Source organism: Trichosurus vulpecula, chromosome 1 (assembly GCF_011100635.1).
Source record: "Trichosurus vulpecula isolate mTriVul1 chromosome 1, mTriVul1.pri, whole genome shotgun sequence".
Taxonomy (NCBI): domain Eukaryota; kingdom Metazoa; phylum Chordata; class Mammalia; order Diprotodontia; family Phalangeridae; genus Trichosurus; species Trichosurus vulpecula.
Genome location: NC_050573.1, coordinates 106,717,168 through 106,741,746, shown reverse-complemented (window position 1 = coordinate 106,741,746; position 24,579 = coordinate 106,717,168). Strand labels below are relative to the sequence as shown.

At 37.1% G+C, this 24,579-nt stretch overlaps 1 protein-coding gene across 1 annotated transcript in view; it reads right to left on the bottom strand.

Moving 5' to 3' along the window:
* The window catches only part of ASAP1 (ArfGAP with SH3 domain, ankyrin repeat and PH domain 1), a 478,196-nt gene that overhangs the window by 201,868 nt on the left and 251,749 nt on the right, over positions 1-24,579 (bottom strand). Inside the window, exon 4 of the mRNA XM_036755612.1 lies at positions 12,435-12,507. Coding sequence (XP_036611507.1) covers positions 12,435-12,507 — 73 coding nt within the window. The remainder of the gene's footprint in view (positions 1-12,434; positions 12,508-24,579) is intronic.

The following is a 24,579-nucleotide window of genomic DNA, read 5'->3' as shown; positions in this document are numbered from 1 at the left end:
CATCAAAGTTGGCAGATGTTTTAATCTTGTTAAATAATATTATTCTAGTGCACCTGCCATATCCAGGTAGGTCATCCATAACCAGATGTTTCCTTTAACACTCATTAGCTTTTTTTTTTTAAATAATAACAATAGCTAGCATTTATACAGCACTCTAAGATTCGCAATGTTCTTTCCACATATTATTTCATTTTATCCTTACAACGACCCCGGGAGTTGGGTGCTCTGACAATGTGGAAAGTGCTAAAACCAGTAGGTCTTTTCCTGCTATACAACACCATCAGTCTATAAGCATTTATTAAGTGCTTACTTTTTGCAAGGTATTGTGTATGTGCTGGAAATAGAAAGAAGAATGAACAAAAATAGTCTCTGCTCTCAAGGAGCTCACCCAAGGAATGGGAGAAGGGAGGGGGACAACATGTAAAAAAAACCCCAATTTTATATATATATATATAAAATATACATACACACAGTCTAAATGGCAAGTCATCTCAGAGGGGAGGTGGTGGGAGAAGAGGCATGGGCAGGAGGGGGGGCGCGGAGAAGAAAAAGGCCTCTTTCGGGAAGTATCATTTAACTTGAGCTTTGAAGGCAGGAAAGCCAGAAGGTGGAGATTTGAAGGGAGAGCATTCCAGGCACAGGGGCCAGCCAATAAAAAAGCAGGAAGTTCTAGCTAGAGTGTCCTATACAGGGAACAGCAAGGAGGCTGGATCATAAACTATGTAGCAGGAATAAAAGAAAAATGGGAAGAAAAGGCCAGATTGTGAAGGGCTTTGAGAACCTAAAAGAGGGTTTTATAGATGATTCTAGAGGTAATAGGAAATCCCTGGAACATATTCAGTAGGTGGGGGGAGGGAGGATGACTTGGTCAGAGCTGTACTACCAAAATCACTTTGCTAACAGAGTGGGAGGTAGCTTGGAGGGGGTAGAGATTTGAGGCATGGAGGTCCAGGAGAAGGCTATTACAATTGTCTGGGTATGAGGGTGTCTATGCCAAAGAAGAGAAATGCTGTGAAAGTAGAAATGAGAGGACTCAGAAATATAATGGATATGTGGGGTAAGTGAGAATGAGAAATTAAGGATGACACTGAGACCACATGTGGGCTTAGATGCCTGGGATGATGGTGGTATCCTTGACAGCAATAAAAAAAAGTTCAGAAAAGGACAATGTTTTGGAGGGAAAGATAATAAATAACATTTTCTATGCATCATCTCCACACCCTGAAACCTGTTCATCTAAGTAAAATTAACTGAAATGATCTCATTTCCTACATAAGCTGAAGTTATATTCACTAATATACTTGATAGTTTAATTATGAAATTTCCATTTTCATTTTATATCATGTGGATCCCTCTAAAATACAAAAGCTAGTTTAGCACCAAAAATCTGTGGAGAAAATTACCAATTAATTTGACTTAAACACAGAGAAACACAAATTTATGGAATCCTTAAGAAATGACTCCTTATATGCTTTCAACTTTATCTTTCTTCTCCTTAAATTTAAAAACTAAACTGCTTTCTTCCCAGCTCTGTATAAATTTATAAAACCATCCATAATAATTTAACTGTATTTTGGAAACAAGACTTTGATATCATATGCTTATAATCATATTACATACCATTGTCTTTTTTTTTTTGCACACACTAAAATTAAAGGATTTAGGAGTCCCAATTTTCAGTCATATGATGTTATGGCCTTGCAAGTGATGCCATGTGTTGTTAATAAGGCTGTTCTGACAGCATGTGCTTCTAATCTTTTAATCAAACAAAATATCTTGGCATAAAAGTTAAGGAAGCCACTATATAACTCTAACATTAGCTTCAATAATCTCTCAATAAGGTTATAGATGCTGTTGCTCTGTCTTTAAGAGAGGCTATAGAATCTTGAAGCAACAGTTTAGCTGCCATTCTGAGAAGTCATCCATGAAGATCCTCTTTTCCTTTTGCAACTTGAGAGAGACTTAGTGAGGTTCTCCGGAAGTCAATGAAGAGGATTCTTGCAAAAAAGACTTGATGAGTTAGCCTTAAGGAACTGAATGAATGCTATGGGATTGTGTTTTCAGAAGTGAACTTTTCTGCAGTTATAGTAAAGGTTTGAGGTGACTGGCTGTGATCACTCTCATAACTGTGAAATAAGTTTTTAAAAAGCAAAGACGGAAATAAGTAATTATAATACTTTGGATAACTGTAAAAATAGATAGCATTTTTGTAGTGCTTTAAAGGTTTGCAAAGTCCTTTACATATATTATCTCATTAGATACTCACAAAAATCCCTATTTGACAAATTAGATACTCACAAAAATCCCTATTTGACAAATGAGGAAACTGATCAAGGTTAAGTGACTTGATCAGAGACCTAGAGCTAGTGCCTTAGGTACCATTTGAACTCAGATCTTACTGGCTTCAATCCATACTCCATGCATTGCACCATTTAGTTATTTCATATACTGAATTATACATTTAAAAACTTCAATATGTATTTAATACAAGAAGACTACGGAACTATGTTTATATATGAAAAGTAGCTACTTTTAGGAAAGGAAGCTCCTCCTATTAATTAAATAATGTTTTATGAACTGGGCTAGGGGCTCAGAATTTAGTTAATTGAAAGATGTGTTGAAATTGTATTAACTAATGAGGAAATATACATACCCCCTAGACTGTACTAGAGTTTGGGGTGATTAAGAGTAAAATAGGGAATGAGTTAAGTAGCAGGATGAGGAACGACCTAGGGGCCTAGAGCGAGGAGTAATGGGCCGTGGAGGAATCGGTGGTAGAGGCCAAGGCATGGCAGGCCGAGGACGAGGGGGCTGTGGCGGTCGAGGTAGAGGTCGGGGATGAGGTAGCGGTTCTGCCTGTCCTGCACTGACCAAGGAGCAGCTTGACAACCAACTGGATGCATATATGTTGAAAACAAAAGGACACCTGGATGCTGAGCTTGATGCATACATGGATCAGACGGACCCTGGGATCAATGATTGAGGCCAGCCTTCCTGTTAGAGACTGTCCTATAAGTTCATAACATCTGTACAGACCCTGAGCTAACAAATGAGAAGACTTGACAGATGCTGGAAGGATCTATCACACTAGGTTGTGGACTTCATTCAACCACCAGTTCATACATTTTGTGTGTTCCTTTACTTTTTAATACTGTGTTGGATGAAATGTTTGTGGTTTTGTTTTTTTTAATTGGTTTTATATTATATATCATAGATCTTAGATCCTGTTTAACCCTGCTACATAATAAAATATGTAATCTGATTTTTCATAACATGTTGCAAATATGCATAGAAGACCTAGCCAGCATTATCTTGCTTCTTTTGAATTCTTAGATTAAGGAAGTAAATGTTCAAAGTGGGTTAGGAAAGAAGAAATGGTAAAAACTTACGAATCTACTGAATCACAGATCCATAGAATTTCAAAGCCAGAAAAAAATCACAGAGGTCATTTTAACTCCTGCTAGAAGCCGGGAAAGATCTGTGGCAGGTAGTTCATACCACTACCATCACTTCAACTACTACCTTCTCTTGAACTCTAATGGAGAAAGCCACTACTCTAGAGCCCAAGGGCCCAGAGAACTATAATGCCTTGCAGACCTCCAATAATGCTTCAAGCTCAGTCCTCAGAGTCATTACCCAGAGAAGTAAACCTTACAAATATTTGACTTGTCAACTGCCCCTGCATATATTACAGCCTCAAACTCCTTAACAATCACAGCTACTGAAGACCCAGAGAGAAAATTCACACCATAAAAGTCTTTGCAACTATCAAACAGATCAGTATCAGAAACAGATAGATTTAATCAGTAGAAATGGCATTATAAAGAAGATGCAATACCATCTGCTGACTGCAGCACCCCAAGGACCAATGGGGCTTCCCATCTAACTTGCAGCTGAAACCTCCCTTACGTGTCTCCCCCATTAAGAGTCCTTTGAAAAGTAGGAACTGTCTTGCTCTTCTATGTGTATCCCCAGTACTTAGTACAGTGTTTTATACATTTTTGTTCAGTGATTGACTAGATTCTTTGTGACCCTATAGACCAGGGCTCTCCAACCTTGGGTTTTTTTTGAAACAATCGACAATAGATTTTGACTTGCCATTTTAGTAAGAGCTCTGCGGCAGCTCAGCTTCATTTACTAAAGCATTTATGTAAATTTCTATGCTTGTATGCAGGTGCACTGCGGGCTGCATTGTGGACAACCCTGCAACCATAGCAGACCAGGTCTTTCTATCCCCTACGATCTCCTGAAGTCTGTTCAAGTTCATGTTTGCTGTTTCCATGATATTACCCATCCATCTCATTCTCTGCCATTCCTTTTTCCTTTTGCTTTCAATCTTTTTAACATCAGGATCTTTTCTGATGAGTCTCGTCTTAATATGTGGTCAAAGGATTTAAACTTCAGCTTCAGCATATGACCTTCCAGAGAATAACATGAATTAATTTCTTTTAAGTATTGATTGATTTGATCTCCTTCCTGTTCAAGGGACCTTCAAAAGTCTTTTTCAGCTCCACAATTTTGAAAGTGTCAATTCTGCAGCTCTCAGGTTTCTTTATAGTCCAACTCTTACAGTCATATTTTGCTACTGGAAAAATCATAGCTTTGACAATATGGAACCTTGTCAGCAAGGTGATGTCTGGTTTTTAGTATGCTGTCCAGATTGGCCCCAGCTTTCCTTCTAAGGATCATCTTTTAATTTCACAGCTGCAGTCACTACCTACAGTGATCTTGGAGCAGGCTTTTAATACATGCTTTTTTTCCCCATTCATTCACGTATTCATCTGGCCTCTGCTTGGAGACTTTTAATGTTAGGAAGCTCAGAATTTATCATTCTGGGATAGCTGACTGTAATGACTGAGGAACCAACAAGCCTTAGCACTAGTGTGGGACTTTTTTTCCCTGCTTTTTTTTTTCTTCTGTGTTTGGGATGAGACCAACATATTCACTATAAAAGAAAGTAAATGTGCAGAAGAGGATGCTTCTATAGGAAGACGGAAATGATTTGGTCTAAACCAATTCAGTCTCAATTGCCAAATTTTTCTGAGAAGGAAATCTAAACTGACACTTCATAGCTTTATAGAAAACATAAAAAGCAATGGATATTATATCTATAAAGAACCACAATTTATTTTGCATACTTACCAAAAAAATTTTAAAAAGCTTCATTCATTCTTACCCAAGCAAATTCAGTATTACAATCAAATAAACTAAGCCCTCTTAATCATTACAAGATTGAAATACAGAGAAGGTAATTTTTAGAAGTCAAGTCTGCCTTGTGCAGGAGGAAATATTTCAACATTTCATATAACTTCACTAATTGAGCTTTCTCTAATAAGCTATATAGGTCAAATGATAGATATTCGATATTACAAAAATATACTAACATGCAAAATGAAACCAAGAAATTAACACACAGTAGATAAGAGTTTAATTGAAAATTTTTATAGAAAAGTCAGAATTTATGCATAATATATTTATAGCCAAAGGGGGCCTAAAAGTTCATCTAGCCTAAACTCCTTATTTTATAGATGAGGAAACTATGGTCCAGGTGAAGTGACTTGTCCAAGGTGACGCAGGCTGATATTTGAATTCAAGTCCTCTTACCTCAGATAAGGGTTCTATTATACCAAGAAAATTATATATAAACAATTTTCTTAAATTAGGGTTAATATTAGTTATAAAATCTACAAACATTTAATAAGTACCTACAATGTGTCAGGCACTATCCCAGGTGCTGAGGATATAAGGTCAAAAATGGAATAGTCCCTGCCTTCAATGAGTTTACCTTTGATAGCAACATCCAAGAAGTCCAAAAATCCAAAAAAAACAACACATAAAAATGAAATGTAAGCTCTGAGGGGAAGGGCTGTGTTTTTTCTCTTTTTGTATCCCCAGCACTTAGCATAGTGCCTGGCACATGGTAGGGGCTTAATTAATGTTTACTGAATGGTTTGGAAACTTATTCATTTGTTAATTTATTCATTAGTTCATCCAATAAACATTTAGTAAATGTTCTCTATGTACAGAGCCTTATACTAGGAACCCCTGGACAAATCAGCCCATAGGCATAAAGTGGATTCTGTTTGGCTAAGTCACTTAGCTACTCTGGGTCTCAATTTTGTCATCTATAAAATTAGGTAATCAGATGAGAGGATTTCTAAAGATGCTTGCCAGCTCTAAATCCAGTAATGTTTAGGGTTAGAAAAAGAACGGAGGTTCCTTTCCTGTGTGCCATCCTTGCCCTGCATCTATCCGCTCAGCAGCACAGCAGGAAAAACCACCAAGTAACAATTCTCAAAGTAATTTCTGAATCAAATGGCTGCCATGCAGAATAATGACTTTTTTATGTTAAAAGCTGTCTCATTAGACTTTTTTTTCCATTAGTGATTGCTATCAGTAGTAAAGCTCCTGAAGGATAAAAATAATATGTATTTTAAAAAAGACTTTAAAATTTTTTAAAAATGACTATCCCCCAATGAACATTTCTCATCTTGGGAAACAGGAATACAGACTTATTTCATAAATTCTTTTGTAAGATCAAACCACATTAACATAACTTTAGCTCTGTGGGAAGATGGAACTGAGAGGCAAGGATGGAAACATACCAGGAAATGGATACCAGGAATAAGACCTCATGTGGCTTCTTTGGACAAGACCAAAAGCCCTTCTGGATGACAAGAGCCTAGATTCCATTGAACATATATCATGGAAAGATATGAGACACCGCTGTTTCACTCATTTGGTTATTTTTAATGGATAATTGGCTATAGAGCCATTCACTCTCATGAAATGATGAAAACACATACCTTCATAGCCATATATTTCAATTCTATGCTTTAAAGATAATAGGTACTTAATCCCACTTCCTTTCTGACAGGGCAATTAGATTAGTAAATCATCGGAATTCTATACACCTAGATTTCACCAAAGCATTTAACAAAATGTCTCATGTTATCCTTGTGATCAAGATGACTCAACATGGATTTGATGATAGTGCAACTAGGTGAATGGAAACTGGTTGAATGACTGGAACAAAAAAGTAGTTATTAATGGTTTGGTTTCGACTTGGAAGAAGAACACCGATGGAGTGTATCTGGGACTCGTCTTTGGCCCTACGTGCTTTACCATGTTTACTAATAAAGGCATAAACTGCATGTTCATCAAATCTGCAGATGATACAAAGCCAATGCATTAAATAAAAGAATCAGAGTTCAAAAAGATGTGATAGGCTAGAAAGGATGCTCCAAACTAATAAGATTAAATCTAAAGTTCCATACGTGAGGGGAAAAAAAAAAAACAACCTTACAAGTTCAAGATGAGGCAAATGAAAAACAACAGTTCATGAGAAAAAGATTGTGTGAGGGAGGCGGGAGGGAGATATAGTTACTGGATAATAAACTGAAAAGGAGACATCAATGTGAGGTGGCTGCCCAAAAAGCTAATGTAAAGTTAGGAGTCATTAGCAGAGACACAACGTCTAGAATGTAGAGCCCTGCATTCTCTTCTGTGCAATACATTTTCAGAAGAACTTAATAAGCCAGAAAGCCTTCTAGGGGAAGCTGACAAGGATGCTGAGAGGTCTACAGACTCTGCCCACTATTGAAGGTTCACTGAAAGGACTATGGAATGTTAGTTTGAAAAAGAAAATAATTAGGGAGGTCATAATAGTGGCCTCCAAATATCTGAAAGGCTGCCATGGGGCAAAACGATTAAGCTTGATCTTTGTGGCTCTCGTGTAAAAACAGGTAGACTTAGTAACACCAAGAGCGGAATGGGTTGCCTAGGAAGCTAGTGGATCTCCTTGCATCATGGCAGCCTTCTAATGAAGAAGGTTAAAGGACTAATTTGGGGGAGTGTTATAGAGTCCGTCAGTCAATAAGCATGAATTAAGTATATACTGTGTGCTAGGCACTGTGCTAAGCATTTGGGATATAAAGGAAGGCAAACAAATAAACAACAAGAAAAACCTCTTCTCCCAAAACAAAACAAAACAAAAAACCAGTCCCTGTTATCAAGAAGCTCAAAGTCTAAAGGAGGAGACAAAATGCAAAACAAAAGCGGCAGCAACAAAACCCCCCAAAACTATATACACACAAACTACATACAGAATACATTAAGGATGGATTGGACTAAACAGTTCTGCAGGTCCCTTCCAATGCTGATTCCATGAAATGTTCATTGAATTTAACTGAAACTAAAAGGGCTGGATTTTATTTAGCAACTTTAGAATGTTTTCATTGAGCCCAAGTTGCTTTTTTTGTTGCAGTAGCATATATTTTAAAATCAATATTCTCCTAGAGAGCAAATAATCTCCCAGCTGCAAATCATGTAATGCCATAATATGAGGAGTTTTAAAAAGGGATATAAATTTATTTCTCCAAAGAAAACTTTTTCAATGTTTTAGTGAGCAGTACCAGGAAAACAATATATGCCATGATTACAACAATATAAAGGGAAAGGACAACAACAATCAAAACTGATTGCTCTGGAACTAAAACATCCAAGCTCGGCCCCAAAGAGATGTCAGAAGGCACCTCTTATTTGTAGAGATAAGAAACTATGTGGAACACTGGATACAATATCGGATTTTCTTGAAATGTTGGTTAGTTTTGCTGAGTGATTTTACTTTCTTTTTATTCCTGGTTATGGCTAGCTCTCTAGAAGATGGAAAGGAAGCAGACACATTGGGAAATGTAGGTGATTAAAAATGAAAATATTAGATTTAAATTTTATTTTTAAAGTCATACTCTCAATATGGCCTTGAGTTTAATGTTGTCTTCTTAAAATATTTTACATTTACGTATTTGTGTACGTGCTGTATACCCCCTCTCCCTCACCCCCTACTCCCATGGAAATCGGAAGCTTGTGAAGGTCAGGAATTGTTTTGTTCCTGTCTTTGTATTCCTACCATCTAGCAAAGTGTTTGCATACTGTAGCCATTTAATAAATATTTGTTGAATTGACTTAAATTGGACATTTGGGCCTCTAAATCTAAGGTCTGCATTCTCTTCTAAAAAATATAGGGAAAAACAGGTAATGAGATGAAATACATATACACATATGTGTGTGTATATATATATATACTTATACATACATCCATACACACATTATACCGTCAAAAATGTGACATCTTTACATAAACTTATAGACTCTCAAAGTTGTAGGGAACTTCAGAAGTCCTATAGTTCAGTGCATCTCAGTACAGGAATACCTTTATGGCATTCTTGACAAATGGTCACTCAGCCTCCATCAAAGGCTTCCAATGTGTCAAGAGTTTGTTTATTATCTATTATGTATGAAGCTCTGGTGGTAGGGCCTGGGAGAGATGGAAAAATGCCTTCTAGTAATACAACAAACCTATGTAATAACTATCAGACAGTCCTCATAAAGCACAATAGAATGACATAGTATAAGTACAAGATTCTGTAAGGAAAAAAAGAATTTCTCACTGGCTTGAGATCAGAATATAACTGACTTCTGGGTCAGCACAATTTTCCTGCACTCGGTAAAAAAAAAGCAAATTTCCTTTAAAGTTTCTTAAATTTGGTCTGTGTGAAAATAGCAAGCCTCTAACTAGAATAACACACTTGTAAGACTGACACAACATTCTGCCCTGAAGCTCAGATTTCTCAGGATTTGGTGACCAAGGAAAGAAAATGAATCATGGAGACATACACAAGGTATCTGTGAAACATGTTTTTTCCCTTACCCTCTGTCCTACAGAGTTCAAATTTTAAAAAAGAGAGATATAACTGAGCACCTACTATGTTCATGATACCAGTCAAATCTAGAGATAATATAAGCATCCACACTGAGGGAAAATAGGGGGACATTGACAAAATCCCCTTCACAATCTGTACAGTCAAAATTATTCTTGGGCTTGTCACTGTAAGAAGTTTTGTAGCACTACAAATATGGAAAGCCTTTTCCTGGAACCCTGGCAAAACTTTTCAAGAGAAAGAACCATGAAAAGATTTGAGAAATTCAGATACAAAGAAATAAAATGACAACAATATTTAAAAAAAAAACCACCTTATCCTGAGAACCTTTTTTACCAAATTAAACTATAAATGCGGATGCTTCATTTTACTACTGGAATTTAATATATAATTGTGTTTTTATTCCCTTGCCTTTTCCTTACAGCCTCAAATGTAATAAGCTTCATTCTGAAGAGGTCTCTTAGGTGGGGAATGGCAGTTAAACCTCCCAGTAGATGAGGAGTAGTGAATAAACCATTCTAATCATTACCATCTTTTCTGTGATGACTGATCCGGTTCTCACTCATGTGGGCATCCTCTCGGGCGACACAGTGAGCCAATAAGCATTTCTTAAGTGCCTACATGTGCCAGGCAATAGAAATCTATCCATGCCTGCCTATCTTCTATGACTCTTGTCTGTGTTCTCCCATATGTTGATCACTGAGGGTCCATCCTCCATGTCAGGGAGCCTCCTCTCTTTCTTCTGACTTCCTGAGAATGTCAATGGGGCACGTGGGTTGTCCATTGGTTTTTCTTTGCTCTTGCCTTCCCTTTTCTCTCCCAATCATATCTTTACTGACAATAATACTTCTCCTAAATAATTCTTTGTTTGAAAGTGTTGTAGCTTCTTCACACCTACCATATGCCCCTTTATCATGTTTTGGATGATCTTCAACTTGAATTCTTTAAAGGATGTAGATTTCTATGACTCGGCTGTACCACATCATCAGGAGCACATTGAAATTAAAAATATGGGTCTTTGTTTCAGGAGAAGTTTAAGGTCATTTAAAAGCTTAATACTTCTATGATAATGAAATAACTTCACAACTATATCAACTGTGCCACATAATCAACTTATTAAGCATCTAGAATTGTAAATTATAAGTTAGCTGCTAGAGATACACATATGAGATAAGACACACTCTCTGTTTATAATAGTTTATAATCTAATAAATGGAAGAAATCACACATGCAAACCAAAACAGTATAAACACAAAAGAGAATTCCAAAGTTCTAGGTAATGAGTTAACTTCATGATTTTTATCACAACTACTGCACACGGACAGCTTTATTAAGTCTCTAGAATTGTGAAGTACCAAGTTAGATGGTTGGGATACGGAAATAGGAGAGACATGGTCCATTACTTCAGGAAATGTATAATCTAATAAAAATATGAGAAGTACAAAGGAAAATTCAATTCAGTAAGTTGAGGAGGAGAGACCATCTTTGGTCTGAGGGAAAAGGGAAGGCTTTCACTGACGAGGTAACACTTGAGTAGGATTTTGAGTGAAAGAAGAAATTTTACCACGAGGCTACGTATTATGGATGTAGGGTAGGTGTCTGTTCCAGGAAAGTGGGATAGTATGAATAGCTATGTGGCATGAACAAAAGCAAAGAGAAAAGAAAGGATAGGACAGGAACAGAAGATTGTATCCCTTCACAGCCTTTACTTGCCCACAGCACTGGAGGCCATGAGTTATACTTATGGTGAACTTTTTACTTTGATTTGTTTCTTCCCAATGATGGGAAGAAAACTGAAAAGACCTGCCTTTATTTCCCTCCAGACTCTGTTCCTGATTTTGTGACTTAAAATCACGTCCCTTTTATACACCACCCCCCCAACCCCGCCGCTGGGATACCTTCATTCCTCCCACGACTCCACTTTTCAGCTCCTTTGTGTGTGCTGTCTTCCCCTATTATAATATGATGGCAGAGACTGTCATTCTTTTTACTTATATTTACGTTTCCAACACATCACACTGCTTGGAAAACAGTAAGCACTTAATAAATGCTTGCTTGCTTCCTTCTTTTGTTGTATCCTCAGAACTTGGCTGGTAATTAGAATATAGCAAGCCTAGGTAAAGAGGTATGGAGTACTTGTAATTGAATCGATTCATTCAAAATCAAAAACTTTTGTTAAAGTACATACCATGTTCGCATACCATGCTGGGCACTTTGCTAAGTTATGTCTTCAAAAAGCTTATCCTTTACTAGGGTAGATAAGACATTCTTCAAAAAACGTACTACACATTAGACTATGATACATTCATTAGAAGAAAATAAAGCACTATGAGATTAGATTAGTGAGAGATCACCATTGCTCTGTGAATCTGTGAAGTTATCACCACAGAGGAATAAACCTCATGCTCTTTTGTTTAGTTTATCAGAATTAAAGGCTGACCTATTGAGTGCAGAGGCTTTTAATGTCCCCTTGGTTAAACCCCACCCCTCACTCTTCTAGAGCAAATGCAAGTTGTTGCTCTTTTTTTTTTTTAAATCACTAACATATTTTGGCAGAGAATAGAGCTGGAGGGGACAGATGATAAAAACTGAATTTGTTTGACCTAGTTTGTCACTTGCATCAACTGTTCTATAAATTTAACATCCTGCAAATAACAAAGCAAACTCTGGAGACATCATTTAATAATTCATGCCAGTGGTTTTGAAAAGGCTTACCTTGACCAGAATTGTATATTGCTTTTACAGACTTTTTCACTTTCTGGAGGGCAGTTCTATCTTGGTCTAGAGCCTAAACAAAACCAAAACAAAAAAGCAAAAATAAATAAATGAATGAATGAATGAATAAAGAGCTTGTTAATGAAAAGAAGTAAAGTAAGAACCAGCCCTCTTTGCAATTGCTTTTCCTAAGCATAAGAACAAATAGTGCATGCAGTGGCATATTTATAAATAGCCAACAACTTCAGGAGCTAGAAGTACCCTGAATGTGTTGACGCAGTCGTCGGGGGAAATCTTTTGTCACTCAGCCCTTCACATGTATAAGCCTCTGAGAATCAAGGAGAAATAATGATGCAGCAGTCACTCAACACAAAAAGCTGAGTAAAGAAAACTATATCAGTACTGGCATAAGAGCGGTAGAAATAACACTGGAATGCACAGTTAAGAGACTCGATTTTCAGCCCCAATTCCATCACTTAGTAGCCATGTAACCTTGAGCAAAGTATATCTTTGGTTTCCATTTTCCTGATGGATGAAAAAAGGAGAGAAGTTATTTATACTATCCTACACCTCAGAGAATTGTTACAAGGACCAAATGAGGGGGCTAGGTTGAATGGACATACTGGGCATGGAGTCAGGAAAACCTGAGTTCAAAACCAGCCTCAAATACTAATTAGCTATGTGACCTTGGGTAAGTCACTTGAGCTCAATTTACCTCAGTTTCCTCAACCAGAAAATGGGGATAATAGCAGAACCTACCTCCCAGGGTTGTTGTGAGGATCAAATGATGTAATAATTGTAAAGTATTTAGCACACTGCCTGACACACACTAAAGTAAGTAGACACTAAATTCTAGTTATTATCAAATGAAATAACATATATGAAAGATTTACAATTATTAAATGCTTTATTTCCTCCATCAGACTGTGAGCTATTTGAGAGCAAGGAAGTGTTTCGTTTTGGGTTTTTTTGGGCCTTTCTTTTGTATGCCCTTTGCTTAGCACAGTGCCTGGCATGCCTGGCACACGTAAGTGCTTAACAATTGTTAGTTAACTATGTAAATAAAAGCTACTGTTGATATTCTCTGTAGACATATATAAAAGAAATAAAGTCCTGATCCCAGTCTTCAAGTAGTTTATAACCTGATAGGGAATATAAAGAAAAAAAGACATTTAAAAACAATCTACAAAGAGATATGATTGCAATCTTGTATTAATTATGCTACTATTGAATTTAAATTTTGGCTTCCTGTTTCCTCTGGGGTCTAATTAGATGGCTTTGGGTAAGTCACCTAACTTCTCTGGGACCCATAAAAACAGGAGGCTAGATTACAAGGCCTTTAGGGTCTCTTCTGGTTATGACCTCTAAAGTGCTTTCCAGTTTTCATTGAATTTGATTTAACAATGACAGCAGAGTACGGGTTGAACTAGATGATAGTCTAAAGTTCTTTCTAACTCTAAAAGTCTGTGAAAGTTGGTAGAAGGAGAGATTAGTAAGGGAAGGGAAGGTTCAATAAAGGTGGTGCACTTTGCCCTGAGGTTGATGGCCATGGTCTGCCGCCAAATGGTTCAAGGCAGACCTGAGGCAAATTCCTAAATTTCTGAGGCTAGGTTTGGAAATTACTTTGCCTTTGTGTTGTTGTCCAACATAGACTTTAGGCCTATCCCATAACATGTGCATGTTGACTCTGTGCGTGCGTGTGTGTGTGTGTGTGTGTGTGTGTGAGTTCCACAAAAAATTATACTTTTCTGTCTTTACTACTATGTTTTAAAATTAAAATTTGTGATTTTTAAAAAATTAATGTATTTTTAAAAGTCACAGTTGAGTTGTATTGCTCTTTGTGTACACAGGCAGCCCTCCCTACTGCCATTTCAAGTTTTGTTCTATAGATCCCCTTCTATGGCAGGTAGGAGGAATAATATGGTGTCAGTGTCAGAGTGGAGTTAGGTTGCTTGTGGGAAATAGTTCTGCTTATTTGAGGTGAAGAGTGAGGGCTAGGAGAAAGGTACAGGAAATTAGGGCTAATAGGAATTGGTGTGAGAAAAGAAGTAAGGTTAATCAGTAAAGAGCTCTTAAGTATGTGATAAGAAGTTCACATTTAATATACTCTGGCTATGAAAAGTATTAACATTCTCCAAAAAGTAGGACATTAGAAAAAATACTTAAAACACTTGCATATTTTTAAATGCGACATCACGTTCCCATTTCCTTAAGCTATCATAAATAAAGCACTGCATAGTGGAAGGAGCATTGGACTAAGACAAGAGGATTCTGGGTTCTTCTTCTAATCCTGGTTTTGCCACTGGATAGTTGTGTGACCCTGGACAAATCACTAGAACTCTAAGGCTTAGTTTTAACCCTGGTAGATTAAGCAGGTTGGACTAGATTAATTCTAAAGTCCCTCTATGACTAAGATTATGATAAAAAATGCCATTACTGCTGATTTCTAAGCAGGCAAAGTAGATTTACTTTTGGAAGAACATAGATTATATTTGTTGCTGCTGCTGCTACTACTGCTATCACCACCACCACTATTTCTACTACCAGCATTACTACCATTACTAGTACTATTAGGAACTCATGAGTTCTATTTGCAGTTCCTTGTTTTTTTAATTTGTTTCTTCACATCCACAGCAAATCAACGATTTATATGCACAAAACAAAAGGAAGAAAACTAAAAGATAGATTACCCTGTATTTTGTGTTTTAGAATGATCCTGTGATTTTACAGATGTAGGGATTTCCCGGAGAGGAAACACCCTACGAAGATCAATACCTCTCTTGTGTCCCTAGAGAGGTGCCTGAGAAACCAAAAGGTTAAGAGACTTCCAGCCAATACATCTTGGAGATGGGATCAGGTTTTCCTGATTTCAAGGCCAGTCTCTCTAACCACCATGTCAATATAGTCTCTTGGTACTACATAAGAGAAATTCCAAATTATCATCATCATTACCACTACTACTACATTTACTAAGATATATGTCATGTTGTAGTTGTACTCAGAAAGAGCTGGGCATGAGCCTATATGACCATGTCTCTTGGTACTACATAAGAGAAATTCCAAATTATCATCATCATTACCACTACTACTACATTTACTAAGATATATGTCATGTTGTAGTTGTACTCAGAAAGAGCTGGGCATGAGCCTATATGACCATGCCACGTGCAAGTAACTTATCATTTCAATGCTCTGGGGCAACACTGTACATCTTTAGTACTATAGACTTGTAGCGAAGCCCGAGATCTTTAACACTAGAAGAAGTTCATACATTAGGAGATCGCCATACTAATAAAATTACTACATTGAACCCTTCCCTCCAAAGCAGTAATAATAATAATAGTGGCTGACATTCATAGTACTTTAAGATTTCAAAGGCACTCTACATAACTTAATTTCATTTGGTCCTCACAATAACCCTATACTTAGGCAGCACTATCTTTTTTTAAAAAAAAAAATTTCCACTTTACAAATGAAGAAACTGAGTCTCAGAGGAAGGGGTTTGTTTAATGTTTAGTAAACAGCAGAACCAGAACTCAAACTAATGCTTTCTGATTTGAAATCTAGTCTTTTAAAAAAATTTTTTTTTAAAACCAGAGTAGACTTGGGGAGTAATGATCATGATAATGATCCCAAATGAGAAGAATTGCAAAGGCACTGGTACAACAAAGACCCTCTTCTGGCTTCTGTGGTATTAGTAACTACACACACACACACACTCCCAGACTGTAAGAACACATTTAAAATTCAAACCTACTTTTACAAAAAAGTACTTGACAGATAAGTCACAGCAAGGACATGTGATGTTTTACAAGCTGGTACTTGGCCACCAGCAAAAATATTCAAAGGAAAATGTATTTTTTACAGCACCGTGCTTAATAGAGATTAGAAATTTTCTCACTTGATCAAACAAGCTTCCCTTAAGACACCAGACTATGTTTAAGTTTGCTACAAGATGCACCATTTTCCTTTCTGCCTAATAAATCACATTTACCAACAACATCCTGTGAGATGCCATAAATGGTACCTGGTAAACTCCTAAAAATTCCCTGTAAGATGTTCTGCTGTGGTAATTAAGTAAGACTTCCCATGGTTTACAGGACATATTTATTGTTCTTTTAATAAAGCAGTTGATCCTTTGATATGAAGAAAAAGTTCTTTACACCTAATCTTCACTCTAACACTGACCCCCTTTTTTAGTTTTGAGCTAGGCTTGGCAGAAATGTGTCCAGGCCTCTTATGAGGAGGGTGCGTATTGTTTAATTGGCATTCAATAAAGCACTCCAAAGGTGAAGAGATGCTGTAACTCCTCAATGTAGTGTTACAGTTTAAGTCAGTAAATTATTCATCAATTATAAGGCACCATATTACATATAAGGTGACATCATTAGATGAAGGTAGTATTGATAGTGTGGAGGATAATGGGGAGATAGATTTATTATTACCATAAATGCCAAAATACTGGGGAAAAGGAAAAGAAATAGGAAATGAACATTTCTGGCCCCAAACAAAAACAAACTAAATAAGTGAAGCTTCCAGTGAGGGTCACAACTCAGATTCTAATGAAATCTTCAAGAAAAATTCAACAAATATTTATTAAGGGTTTACCATGGACAATGCTCTGAGAATAAAAAGATGAAATAGTAAAGAAGAAAGGAAGGATTTTTAAAGTGCTGACTATGGGTCATGAAGTGTGCTAAGCCCTTGACAAATATTATCTCATCTGATCCTAACAACTATGTTGAGAAGTAGGTGCTACTATTAACCCCCATTTTACAGTTGAGGAAACTGAGACAGACCTAGAGGCTAAGGATTTGCTCAAGATCACAGGGCTATTACATGTTTGAGGCTAGATTTGAACTCAGGTTTTCCTGACTACAAATCAACACTCTATCTAATATACCACCTAGCTATTTGTATTTTGCCCCCATATCCACTGTACCTCAGTCCCTGCTCCCTCAAGGAGATTATAGTTCAAAAGAAGTGGTGAGATGAGTACACAACAATAACCAAAGTCAGAATATAAGTATATAGGAAAGTTTTTAACTGGCCAATTGACTAGGTTACATTAATGTGACTTGGTCTTACTCTGGATCAGATGCTTAGGAAAAATTAGGTGGTCTTTGGAGACCAGAACAGAATAATACAACCACATACGCACTCAAGGAACTTAGTCTGGAAGAATTAATAAATAATAGCTCACATTTATATAACTCTTTAAGGTTTGCAAACATGTTATCTCATTTGGTCTTCACAACATCCCCTAAAGAGAGCGCTATTATCATTTGCATTTTACAAACAAGGAACCTAAGGCTGTGTGAGTCCTCAAGTGATTTGAGCAGGCTCACACACCTGGGTAATTGTCTGAGTCACATTTGAACTCAAGTTTTCCTAACTCCACTCTATCCATTGTGCCACCTACCTGCCTAGTTACACAGGATAGTTGCCTCTCTTTTTTTCAATAATGCAACAAGCATTTATTAAACACCTTTAGTATGCAGGAAAAAAAAAGATGACGTTTAGATAAAACACGGTCCCTGCCTTTACAGAGATTACAGTCTGTTAAGGAGATATGAAACATACATCAATGGCTATGAAACAAAATAATTTCATGCTAAGTGTAGAACAAGGAATAAAGTGCTTTGTGAATTTCAGGAATGGAGGGTTAATTTTAAATCTAAAAGTTTTACTTAGTATATTATGGGTTATGGAAACACTGATGATAACAGCTAGAGCTACAGAAATGAAAAGGACATTTCTTCTACTGAACCAATCAGAAAGCTACCTTTTACCTAAGAAAAGGACGGAGTCTCTTAGGAGATTACAATGATGTTAAGAGTGCTGGATTTGGAGTCAGAGAAAACTGGGTTCAAACCCCAATTCTGTCATTGACCTTGGACAAGTTTATTGACTTCTCTGGGTCTCAGTTTCCTCACACACAAAATGAGGAGATTGAAATAAGCCTCAGAATTCCTTGCCAGCTCTCCATCATTTTATGAATAGATAATCTCTAAGGCTCCTTCCAAATCTAAATTTATGATCCTATCTCACAAAGAGAAAATGATCAACCTATTAAAAGCTTCATATGTGCATTAAGAGGACCCAAAATGAAAAGCAAGCTTCTTCTACAAAACTTAGCAAAGTGTCATATCTGTTTGACTTTTTTTCTTTTTTTTTAGCCTACAAGAATTGCTCCTACAGTGTTCAACAAGTAATCAGATGCATTAAGCATTCTCCCTCTGCTTTCCATCTACATGCATAGTGGAATGGATAAAGGATGGAATCTGACCCAGGGGCAGCACAAACTAAGTGGATTATCTTGAACTACAGAGAGCCCACTGCACCCTCTGAATTACTTCAAAGGTTAGGGATGAAGGAAAGGTTTGCTATCCTGCCTTCAGCAATATCTTCTAAAGGATTTTAAGAATCCATTCCATTGATATACTTCTACACTACAAAACTCTGTGTGTGTGTGTGTGTGTGTGTGTGTGTGTGTGTGTGTATGTGTGTGTGTGTGTGTGTGAGAGAGACAGAGAAAGAGAGAAAAAAAAAAACTTTTTTACAAAAACACAAGTTGAAAAAGAAAGGAAAAAAAAAAGCTTTTTACAGAAACAAAACTCCTGCAAAGTTGGCCATACCACACACCTACAGACAGATTCATCCAGCTATGCATTGAAAGCAGCTGGGCCTAAAGATTTAAAGAGTAAGCTTAAAGTGTCCAAGTGTTCATCTTCATTTCTGGATTTGTTTGTTGTTTTTAATATCAGCATTTACTTACATTCCTAGAACTATCATTTTACCTAGCATAAAGACAATAGCATTTATCTTCCTTATTTATACAGTCATAGTCTAGATCTAATCTCTCAAAGGCCTATTATTATCCAAAGAATTTTGAACAGTGCCTTCCAGGCAAAGTAGGTGCTTCAATCTCATGTCACAGATGTTTGTCTCAATATATCATAGCGTAATTTTCTACTATACTTTGTCAAAGTGACAAGCATCAAATTCGAGCCTAGAATAACAAAATCCTTAAATTTAATAAAGGGTATCAAAGTCATCTAGCTCAACCATAATCCAGAACAGAAAATCTCAACCAAATATTCATTAAGCCTCTGACTTAAATATTTCCAGTGACAAGGTACTCATCTTATGAGGCAGTCCATGATGCTTTGGACAGCTCTAATTGTCAGCAAAATTTTCCACATATAAAGCCAGAATCTACCTTCCACTTCAACTTACGAGTTGCCCTAATGGGGTTACACAAAATAAATCTTGTACATAATATCCTTTCAAATATTCGAAGACTCATCAACTCTCTCCTGAAGTCCTCTCTTCTCCAAACTAAATGTCTCCAATGGCTTCAAGTGATCTTAAGACATAATTATTAGATCCCCCATCATCCTGGTCACACTCTTTTGGATGTGATACAAACTGTCAATATCTCCCCCTAAAATGGTACTCCCATGCTCCTCTTCTTGGTTTTTCGTAGTTCACTGGCTACTTTGGAAGGAATGATCTCTAACCATAAAAATTTGAGTAGAACTTAGCCTAGATGACCTCTGGGATCTCCTTCATCTCTGAGGGTCTCTGATTTAAAAAAAAAAAATAGCCCAAGTGAACCACCTTTACTCTTTGTTGTTGCTCATCCTTTGTTCTCAAAGAGGACCAATGATATCAGGAGGGTGATGTCTTGACTTGCAAGTGAACTGGATTTAAGTGAGGCAGATCTGTTCAAAGTCAACAGCCTTAGCCTCTCCTTAAGAGAAGGCTACACTATAGTACTTTACTATGCCATAGCACAGTACCACACACTATCCAAGGGTTGGGAACTCGCAGCCTCAAGGCCATTAAGTCTTCAAGTACAGCCCTTTGACTGAATCCACACTTCACAGAATAAATCCCTTTAATAAAAGGATTTGTTCTCTAAAACTTAACTTCAGTGAAAAGGCCACACCCAAGGACCCTGAAGGCATAGAGGCAGCAGGTTCCCCATCACTGATTTATAAACCATACCCCAGTGGTCACACTCTGGAGTTTTGTGGGCAGCATGTTTGACCCTTCAGCTATACACTATGTGCTATAATGCTATGCTACAAGGTATAAAACACATGGCCAGTGTGGCATGCATCCCACAACACTCCCAAGTATGACCAGACCAAAAGCAACTGCTACATATTTAACAAAGTAAGTGAAAATAAACTAAAATATAAATAAAATTTTTAAACTAAGTCAACATGGGGCCCATAGAGACCCTTATATTTAGATTAGTGACCCTCATTTGTATTTGAGTTTGACTCCACCGTACTTATGATACTTCTTAATTCACATGACTTTGGGCAAGCCAATTAATCTATTTATATTACATTGTATTATAATATATTGGTCATTAAGCTGCAGATTACTGCTATGCAATATTACAGTAATAGTACTTATATTATCTATAATGCTTTATAGGATTTTTTATAATAAAGTGATTTTGCAAGCCTTAGAAACACAAAATAAATACGTTATTATTGCTGTAATAGTAGGTTAGTCATCATGGGAAGGAGTAGGCAAGTCACAATATTCACTATTGGAGGGAGTGTCCATGTAGATGCATCTCAGTATTGCGGAATTCAGAGCTAGAAGAGACCTTTTGTGGCCATCTAGTTCAAATCATACCTAAAAAAAGCCCCAGGTACAACACAGCTGACAAGAGGACATCCAGGCTCTGCTTGGAGACCTCCATAGAGAAGGGACCCCACTACCCTGTCCAAGCCATCGCCTTCAACTTCTGAATAGTTCTAATTGTTAGGAAATTTTCCCTTTCACTAAACTTAAATGACCTCTTCGCAACTTTCACTGAAACAAGGTAATAGCCTTTACAACGCCTGAAGACAGTAATCACAGACTTCAAACTGGAAGGGAACTCAGAGGTCATTTTACACATAAGAAGGTTGATGCCTAGAGAGAGTGTGTGACTTGCCAAGATGACAAAGATGGTAAATGACAATGAAAGAACTTGAACCCAGTTCTTGAACTTGGCCATCAAACCAACCATTTTTTCCCTCAATCTTCTTTTCTCTGGGCTAACCATCCCTAATTTCCTACGTAAACATCCAGCTTAAATAAAAGAGATCTTGGATCTTGTTATTTTACCTTTATGAGAAGAAGGAAGGAATGTGGGAGATTGACAATTAACTGTCCTTTTTGAGACAGCCGGTGTTGAGGTACTGAAAGAAGAATGAGAATGCTTTTTTTTTTTTAAAGAAACCTTCAGAGTTAACATTCAGAGAGAAAGAGTGTGAGAGACAACAGTTAACTGCTAATGGACAAGGTAAAAGATTAAGTGAACTGTTATGAGAACAAGTCTATGAGGAACTTGAAGAATTAACTGGCATCTTTGAGAGACACTTTAAAAGAGATGAGTTTAATTCTTATTCAGTGAAGAAGACAGTCTGTTGAGTAAAAACATCTGATGAAAATTCCCAAGAGACTGTAGTGATCATCCTGAGAGAAAATGAACCATGGGACTGAAATTCCAGCATTTTGGAAGAGTTAGCACTTCAAGTCATAGATGAGGAGGACCTTTGGCTGTGATCTTTGTTCCAGGTGATACGTTATTGAAATATTCATCTATGCCTCTGCATTATCTGTTGTTATTAATGAATTATACAAACCAGTAACAGTGATGTATGTCTAAGCCTATGAGAGTAGTGCTTGAGACAGAGAAAAGAAAAAGCTTGTAAGAAATGAGGCTTCACTAGTTTTTATAAATTAAGGTTAGGGCTCAGAGCTAATTGAATTTTAAATTTTTAATTACTATATGACTAATTTTACTTCATACCTTCTAGATATCCTCTGAACCCAGTGAACTCAACAAAAAAGTAAAAAGTTAAGAGGAGCACTGAAGGGTGGGAGTTTGATGCAATTATCCTCAAAAACACATGAGATGTACTACATCATACCCCACAAGTGCCCAAACCCTCATCCAAGTGATTGCTAAGAGAGGGAAACAAAAGCCCACTACACTTAAATGGAGCCAGGAGATCATTATCCACTTAGGTAATCAATAACTACTTGATAACTAGACTTGACTTTAATGCTGGTATTTTTTCCTCTCAAATTATGCTTCATCCATTATAGTTTGGAAGCTACAATATCTGTCCTCAATTGTAGAATGTCCAATCTGGGCATTATTTAGGAGCCCACATGAAAACAAGTATCAAAGCACTTGGAAAAGCATTTATGCAAAGAATGGCCTCCCAGATGATGGTGAACAACCCCAGCAGAAAGAAGCCTGGTTATGGGCTTTTGGCCTTAAGTATTCAAAACAGGTATTTGGAGAAAAGGCAGGAAGAAATCAATCAAGAGGTATATGTGGTTATACCACCCTAGGTGGGTTATACTTGACTGGCATGTCAACTATTATACATTGGCCCTTACTTGTAAATATTTTGACTAGCTTTGTGGGTGTTATTCAAAATCACGGATTTCCTTTCATCATTTGATTAGCAGGTAGCCTAACATTTAGCTTTGTGTAAACTGGGAATTGTAGCTTTGGGGGATTTTCATCTGTAGAGAATTACAGCCTTGATTCTAGGCAGGATTTCTAACGAATGTACGTGTGTGTGTGTGTGTGTGTGTGTGTGTGTGTGTGTGTGTGTGTACACACATGCATGTATCTGCATGTGCAAAAAAATACTAACATTTCTAAAAGCAGTCATGCCAATCCAAGTGAAATATATGGGCTTGTGAAAGCTTCTCTCTGTAAGTTCAATTTTAATTTAATTAACAGAAAGAGGGAGGTAACTATTCCCCTTTAGGTAATTTATGGTCTAGTGAAAACAAAATATTCACTGTCCTCCAAACATGACACACTTTCCTGTCTCTGAAACATTATTCATAATCTCCCTAAACCCAGCAGGCTACTTCCCTGTCACCTCAAAGTACTCCCCCATCTTTACCTGTGGAAATCCTACCCAACTGAAGGCCCAATTCAAACATTACCTCCATGAGGCCTTTCCAGAGGCCTAAAGTTACTTATAGCTAGAATCTCTCTCTAATGTGAATTTTTAGCAGTTTCCACACTTTTTATACATTTACATTTTAATCTGTATTATAGTCACCCATATATGTCTTATCTCCCTTCTAAATCGTAAGCACATTGAAGAAAACTTGTATTCTTTGCTTTTAAATCCTCCTTAGCACGCCGCACAGTGCTCTCCACGCAGCTGGAGTTTAAAAAACATTATTTGACTGAATGAATGAGCTCACAAATAGCTTAAAACTGTGCTCCTGAAAGAGAAGTTTGCTTTATACTTTTGAAAATACAGTTTTTATATTTCAAAGATATCTATTTATGACAGTCTCCTACTAAGTCTTTCCTCAGGTGCCTCATCTTAGTAGGGACATAATGCTGAGTTCTTAAAAGCTATGCCAGGCAGCATTCAAACTCCAGCAGATTCTACACCAAGCTCTGAGTATGGGTGCAGTGATAGAGATGTCTGTCATGTGAGGACAAGCCTACCTAAATTTAGGCAAGCTTATCACCTAAACTTGACCAAAAGATATCTAGACGATTCCACCTAAGAGTTTTCAAGTTCACTTTTCAAAACTGAATTTGGAAAAAATAAGGATTTTATATTTAATTTTCTCTAAGCACGAGAAAAACTTGAACATTCATCATTATTATCATGTCTATGAGACCCTAACTTAGGTTAAGTGATTCTACAAAATGAATAACTGATTCAGATCATGAGCTATATTCCACACATGCTAATTTCAGGCATGTCTGCCTCACAGTCCTGCCACAGAAACAAAAGGAGATATAGTCCATTGGTACTACATAGTTTTTGTTATTCAGTCATTTCTGTCAGGTCTGACTCTTCATGACCCCATGTGGGGATTTCTTAGCAAAAATACTAAAGTGGTCTGCCATTTCCTCCCCCGGTTCATTTTTATAGATAAGGAAACTGAGGCAACAGGATTAAGTGATTTGGTCAGGTTCACAAAACTAGTAGGTGTCTGAGGCCAGGTTTGAACTCAGGATGAAGAGTCTTCCTGACTCTAAATCTAGGACTCAGTACTCTATCCAATGGGCCACCTAGCTGACCTTACCACAATGTTACATGGAGTTTTTTGTTGTTGATTTGGTTTTTGCTTT